We start from the raw sequence: 7,867 nt of genomic DNA, 5'->3' as shown, positions 1-7,867 counted from the left end.
AGCTTTTGTTCACCTATGCCAATGCCACAAACCTAGCCCTCATCTCATCTCTTCAGTTCACTTGGTTATCATCCTAATGAGATTTAAAAAAAAAAACTTATGCTGTCAAGTCCACTGCAACTCATGGCAACACTATAAGACAGAGTAGAACTGCCTCATAAGGTTTCCAAGGCCACTCCTCGGAAGGAAGGTTGGGCAATCCTACTTCCGTAGTGATAACTGCCTCGGAAACCCAAGGAGGGGTCGCTATGAGTCGGGGCCGACTCTATGGCAAATAACAACAACAAAACTTTCAGAGTTGTTCTTAATCTTAATTTGTGAGAATGGGAATTAAAAACAAGACTTTGAAGCATTAATTTGGCCTCAGAGTAACAGCTTGAAAGTGATAGAGACATGATTTGTTTATAGGTCTTCTGACACCTGTTACTGAATTCTTTCTTACTCTGCCATGATTACCTCTCTAAAGAGAATAAATAAAGGCAGAGAGAAAAGAGAGTACAAGAAACAGACTTACCCATGTTGTTGTTATGTGCTGTTGAGAGTCGGACCCGACTCATAGTGACCCCTCCTAGGGTTTCAGAGGCATTATCACTACGGAAGTAGATTGCCCAACCTTCCTTCCGAGGAGTGGCTGGTGGGTTTGAACCGCCAGCCTTCTGGTTAGCAGTCAAGTGCCTTAGGCACTACGCTACCCCAGAAAAGGAAAACTAGAGACAGACTTGCCATGAGTATCTTTTTACCAGTGTGTACCTTCGAGTATTTGACCTCTAAAGACCTAACTGTATTGCGTTTTTTGATTGGAGGAAAACAACAACATACCCTTTGTGCTGCCTGCCCATTGAATTTAAAATGGTTAATTTTAACATAAGTCATGTTAATAACAGGTACCTTTTATGAAGCATCTGGCAGGTATCATAATGCATCTATCAGGTACTTTAAGTATTACTTCTTTCATTTTCATAACTACTTTGTGAGTTATGTATTTTCTTCATTTTGTAGGGGAAGAAACTGAGGCTCAGAGAGAATCAGTAACTTTCTCAGAGCAACACAGCTAGTAAGTGACAGAGCCAATATTCAAACCTGAAAAATAGTGTTGGACTGTAAATAAGGTGACCATATAATTTATCATGCAAACATTTTTGAGAAAGGGGCACTATTAGTGCCAGAATAGCAGGTGTAAATTGGAACTGACCAAACCAAACTGGGATGTATGGTCACTTGATGCATAAAAAGCCCATGTCATTTCATCACACAGTGCAGCCTTTCTTGCATATACATCCTCCTTGTGTCCTCTCAACTCTGCTAGGTTCCAGTTTCCATCCCGACTCCATCCCCCAAAAGAAGCTGAATAATTTTTCAGAGGATCATATCTTCAAACAGTTGTTCCCAGTCATAGGTCTTCAAGAACTAAGAAACACTATTGATGATATTATTTTTGCTGCATCCCTGTGAACACATAGATTATTTCTTACACAAACTGTAATCATGATTAGGCCCTCAATCAAAATATTTTAGACAGGCTATGGTGAAAAAAGGATAATTCATGAACTCTGAGAAAAAGGCCATTTTACTTTAACCAAAGTGTCTGGAACAAGGAATCTCACAACCATGATTAATTAATTATTAACCAATCAGTCAGTCTTAGTTCAGTGGTAGGTATTTTTTCAATTTCCATTATGATCCCTTCTTGAATTTTGATTGAAGATATTTAAGAATATGATTTTTTAAGATCCAACAAACTTTAAAAAACATATTTTTTAAAAAATTGACTACCAACTGAATTGCTTTATAGTCAGAGAACATAACCTCTTTGACATAACAGAGATATTCTGTATGGTTCAGTATGTGGTTATTTTTAAATAAATGTTCCTTCTAAGTTCACTAATTTTTGATATTCAGAGTCTTTAAAGTTTGTTCATTGCAAAATTAAGGATCTTTACTAATTTATTGGCTAAACTATGAATAATGTGAGAAGTATGTTAAGTTCTATGATGGTAAATTTATCAGTTTCTTCTTGCACTTACTTGCTTTGCATGTTTTGAGGTTATATTGCTAGGTTCATATAAGCTTTCAATGATTTTATTTTGTGTCTGTTTGAACCTTTTATCATTATATAGTAACTCATTACCTATTAAAATACTTTTTCAAGTTATGTCTTGTTTTATCTGATATTATTGGGGATGTACTGGCTTTGCTCTGGTTTGTACTTGGTGTGTTTTTTTTACCCTGCCTTTTAACTTTCAACCTTTCTTATACCTTTAGGTTTTAGCTATATGTTTGGTAAATAGCATGTATTGGGTTTTCTGAATGAGTTAATATAAGATTGAATTTCTTTTTAAACTGTAAAATACTTGTATAAAGTTGTTTATAATGTATTATTGTACTTTTTATTTCTGTAGAATTTGTGGTGGAATCCCTTCATTTTATTCCTATTTGTTTCCTCTCTTTCTTGATCAATCCAGTTAAGGGTTATCAACTTAATTGATCTTTTAAAAGAATGAACTTTTTAAAAAATTTGGTAATTTTCTCCATTTGTTTTCAATTTCATTCATTTCTGCTCTTGTCTTCATTATTTCTTCCCTTCTGTTACGGGTTTTGAGTTTATTGTGGGTTTAATTTGCTTTTATTTATTTATTTTTTAACTTCTTAAGGTAGACAGATACTTAGATTGTTGCCTTAAAACTTGTCTTGTTTTCTAATAGAAACATTTATGCTGGTGATGAATTCTCTTTTTATCATTATTATTGATCTGAAAAAACACATTTTACCTTTATTTTTGAAGGATTTTTTTTTAGGATTAGAAATTCTAATTGACTGTAATTTTTTTTCAGTACTTTAAAGATGTTCCAATGTTTTCTGACTGCCATTGTTTCTGATGACAAGTCATCGTTTGCGTCATTGTTTCCCAGTGTACAATGTGTCCTTTTTTTCCTCTTTTAAGATTTGCATTTAGTTCTTTATTTGTACTAGTTTTCTAGATGTGCCTGGGTCTGGTTGTCTTTGTATTTATCCTGCTTGGAGTTAACTGAACTATTTGGATCTGTAAGTTTGTATTATTTACCAAATTTTGGAAATTTTCATTCATGATTTTTTCACAATTTTTGCCTCATTTTTTCTTTCCTTTACTTTTGAAGCTGCAATTACACATTTATTATTAGATGGCTTGAATTTACCATGGGATTTGTTCATATTTTTCCTATCTCTTTTCTGTCTATTTTTCATATTGGATAGTTTCTGTTTCTCAGTCTTCAGGTTCATTTATCTACTTTTCTGTTTTTTCATTTCAAATATAGTATTTATTAGTTCCAGAATTTCCATGTAATTATTTTTATCATATTTTTTTTCCGTTTCTCTTTTAAGATTTCCTGCCCATTCATTTGACCGTGTTTTCCATTGTTGTTGTTGTTATTTGCCATCGAGTCATTAAGTCCTTGAAAATATTCGTAATAGTTTTTTTCCAAACCCTTTTCTGTTAATTCCAACAACTTGATTATTTTGGGGTTCATTTCTGTTGACTACTGTTCCTCTTAACTGTGGCTCACATTTGTTTGTATGTCTGTTAATTTTTGGTGTATACTAAATGCTGTGGATGTATATTGTAGATTTTGTTGTCTTCATCTGAAGAGGTTTTGTTTTTATTTTCTTTTACACAGTTAACTGGACTCAAACTCAAACTCTGTCTCCCTTGCAGTGGGTAACAGCTTTCCAGCTGTTACTTTTCACTGGGAATCTTGGAGCCTCTCCTATGTATGTACAGTTTAGAGTTCACTCAAGGATTTGTGGAGTTTTTTTGTAGATGATAGTATCCCCTCTTCTGTTGCTTCCTTCTTTCCGTCCTCCCTGGCAGACACAGACTCTCTCCTTTGACTCTTCAAGCCAGTAACAACTTGCTTTTCTGGGTAAAGTCTATCCATCTTGTTACACAAGGGTTGGGCAGTACTCTAAGGTGAAAAACCATAAAGCTGAATATTAACCCTGTGCAATTCCCCTCTCTTAAGGGTTGACTTCCCTCTTGTTTCTGCCTGCTTTCGATTGCTGTGCAGTGCCTTAAAATAATTCTTATATAAGTATTTTTGCCAGAGTTTTTAATTGTTATCTATAGGTAGGCTAATCCATTATAAATTACTTTGTCATTACGAGAAACGGAACTGTGAAGTTGTTTTTCATTTTTTAAATCCAATCTTTTAACTGAAAAGTTTAGTTACTGTAAATAGTGATGTGTTTGTATTTTTTTCTGCTGTGTTAACTTTTTAAAGAAATCTGTTTATGAAGTATATACTTTATTTCTGTTTTTTTGTGGTTACCTTGGGATTTTACCACACGTATATAATATAAGGAGTAAAGTATACCTACATATTGTCTACATCCTTGGAGCAGTAAAAGGACTTTGGAAACTTTGTCTTTGATACTTTTCCCCTGTATACATACTGTTATTGTCCAGTATTTTGGCAGTGTGTGTAGGTATGTATAGTATAAAACATATTTAAAAAACTGTACAAAATATTTCAAAAAGTGTGTAACTACCTCTCAGGTTGAAAAAGGGAACATCAGTATCCTAGATTTCCCGGCACCCTCTCTCTAAATTAATTCCTTTACCTTCCTTCCCAAAGATAATCACCATAAGACTTGAAATGATTATAGTGCTTGATTTTGAAACTTCTTGTAATTGGGATCACAGGCATACCTTCTTTTATTGCTCTTCTTAGAGACTGTGTTTTTACAAATTTAAGATTTGTGACAACCCTCTGTAGAGCAAGTCTTTTGGCACCATTTTTCCAATACTAGTGCTTACTTCAGGTTATTCTTACAATATTTCATAATGCTGTTGCATACTTAATAGACTACAGTATAGTGTAAACATAATTTTTATATACACTGGGAAACAAAAAAATTCGTGATTGCATATTTGCTTTATTGTGGTGGTCTGGAACTTAACCTGCAATATCTCCAGGTATGCCTGTATATATTTATCGTCACTGTCCTATAGAACTTTTTGTGATAGAAATGTTCTGCATCTGCCCTTTACAGTACAGTTGCTGCTAGTTATATGTGACTATTAAGTACTTGAAATGTGACTAGGGTGGCTGAAGAACTGACATTTGGTTTATTTAATTGAAATGTAAATAGCCACCTATAGTTAGTATCCATCACATTGTGCCATGCAAGTATAGGTTGTATGTTTTGGCGTCTGATTTCCTTTACTCAACAGTTTCAGGAGTCACCCATATCTTAGCATATAGCTTTGGTTTGTTCCAGTACCTTAATAATATTCTGTGGATACCCCACAATTTAAAGATTTATTATTGATAGACATTTGGATTGTTTGTAGTTTTGGGCTATTATGTGTAATGCTATATGAAAATTCTGTTACATATCTCTTGGTGCAATTATGTCCTCATTTCTAGAAATATGTAGATGGGAATTGAATTGTATATGCTCAACTTTAATTGACAATGCCAAACTTATTTCCAAAGAGGTAGTGCCATTTTTCATTCTTCCAGTAGTTTCCATTGATCTATATCCTCACCAATCATTGAAAATATTCAGTGTTTCTTATTTTAGCTACTTCTGATGGGTATGTACTGGTATTTCTTTGTGGTTTTAGTTTCTGATGAATAATAAACTTTGGCCATTTTACCATAATCTTTTGTGAATGTATTTTAACATTTCTTGACATTTTCTCCTGGGTTTTCTTTTTCTTAATTGATTTTTCTGGTTTGAAAATACTTCCTTTCTTTCTGGACATAAATTCCATGTATTGAAAGTATTTCTTCCACTCTGTGGCTTGTTATTATGCTTGCTAAATGGTGCCTTTTGAATGTGGTTGATGAGATATAAAGTACACGCTGATTAGTTTGTATAATGTGTTTTGAATCTAAAAGAAATCTTTTCCTACTCAACAGTTTCAGAGATTCACCTGTATCTTAGCATATAGCTTTGGTTTGTTCCAGTACTTTAATAATATTCTGTGGATACCCCACAATTTAAAAATTTATTATTGATAGACATTTGGATTGTTTGTAGTTTTAGGCTATTAGACATAATGCTACATGCAAGTTCTCTTATCTCTTGGTGCACTTATGTCCTTATTTCTAGAAATATGTAGCTGGTCATGAAGATACTCTTCTCTATTATCTTCTAGAAGCTTTGTTGTTTTTCTTTTCCTATTTAGTATACAATTACATACATGTTTTTGTGTGTAGTATGAAGTAAGAATAAAAAACAAATTTCATTTGGCCAGTCACTTGAGCCACCATGATTTATTAATAAGACCATCTTTTCCACTGTTTCACAGTGCCATTTTTCTCATAAATCAAGTGTCTGTATATGTGTGGATCTGTTTTCAAGCTCTCTGTTGTGTTCTATTGGTCTGTTTATCTATTCTTGCACTAGAAACCCACTCTTAATTATTTAACTTTATAATAAGCTTTCCTTTCTTATACAAGTCTTGTCACATTCTTCTTTCCTAAGTGTCTTGGCTTTTCTTTGCATTTTTTATCCCTTTGAATACATCCTAGGACAACTCAACGACCCTAGAATGTAGCTTAAACTTCACACATATTTTATACAAACTTATAGTATTTTAAATTACAAACAGTGTAACACCAGTGTCCCAGCTGAGAAGATGGTGCATTTGCATCTTAGAGGTACCAGTGATGCCTGTGAATTAAGTAGGCTTTGAGACACTCCCTATGCTGAAGACTAAATGGGACAAGATAAATTTGGTTTGAGAAGCCAGTGAAGACCAAGAATTGACACCTAATTCCACCCGCATGGGAGGGAGGAGATGGAGATGAATTCAAGAATATCTGTGTTTGTCTTGTTTATTGTATCTCTGTTCTTGATATATAGTGGGCATTCAATAAATATTTGTTAAATGAGCACATACATATTTATATTATATGCTTCTTAGATGATCATTATGTAGTTCGCAGTTTTATTCTTACATGCTAGAAAGCTGAAAGCTAAATTTTTTATAGCCTGTGAGATTTTACCATTTTGTGATTTTGCTTTTCTTTTCTATTTTAAGAATTATATGCATCATCTCACAGGAGCTCTGGTAGTGTAGTGCCTAAAGCACTTGCCTGCTAACCAGAAGGCTGGTGGTTCAAACCCACCAGCCACTCCTCGGAAGGAAGGTTGGGCAATCCACTTCTGTAGTGATACTGCCTTGGAAACCCAAGGAGGGGTTGCTATGAATTGGGTCCGACTCAACGGCACATAACAACAACAGCATGCATCACCTTAAGTCTTTTTAGAAATAAATGACATAGATTTTTCTTTGAAATGTTAAAATAAGTGATTACTTGGCCAGTTTATTGACTTTCTCCATTCCTAAATGGAAATAACTTGCAAGTTCCTTAGCACATTGTATTTATATATATTAAAGTTCAGTTTGAGACTGTATCCAGATTCTATTTCATAATTCTCAGATTTTATGGTGGAGAAAATGCCAAGTTAGCCTAAGTTTTTTCCATTTTTATTTTCCATTTCTGTTTGAAAAAATGAATGTGGTTGATGAGATTTCCATAAAGCACATGTTTATTAGTTTTCTCCCATAAGTATTAAAATTCTGTATATTTTTTAATGCAGATGTGGAGTTAGAAGAAGCTATTAGAAGAAGTCTTGAGGATATGTAATTAAAGACACATCATCAAGTGGCCTTGAAGAGACTCTCAGGATGAGTTCTTGAGTTTGTTTTCTAAAGGAGACCAGAAATCTACTGGCATAAATGTATTTGAAAACATTACTTTGCATTCATGTGTTCAAATCTGATACTTACTTGTTTTTGTGCTTTTATGCAAAGATGTTCAGAAGGAATAGAATATATATTAATACAAATATAAATCACGTATTCTAATATAGG

General features: G+C 33.6%; 1 protein-coding gene across 1 annotated transcript in view; it reads left to right on the top strand.

Moving 5' to 3' along the window:
- ZNF451 (zinc finger protein 451) overlaps positions 1-7,640 on the top strand; it is a 113,052-nt gene extending 105,412 nt beyond the window's left edge. The window contains exon 15 of the mRNA XM_007945607.2: positions 7,594-7,640. Coding sequence (XP_007943798.2) covers positions 7,594-7,640 — 47 coding nt within the window. The remainder of the gene's footprint in view (positions 1-7,593) is intronic.
- Positions 7,641-7,867: the final 227 nt, after the last annotated feature.

This window comes from Orycteropus afer, unplaced genomic scaffold, assembly GCF_000298275.1.
Source record: "Orycteropus afer afer isolate SDZICR_OR568_19922 unplaced genomic scaffold, OryAfe1.0 scaffold00140, whole genome shotgun sequence".
NCBI classification, from domain to species: Eukaryota; Metazoa; Chordata; class Mammalia; order Tubulidentata; family Orycteropodidae; genus Orycteropus; species Orycteropus afer.
Note: the sequence above shows the minus strand (reverse complement) of the source record. Positions and strands in the feature narration are given on the sequence as shown.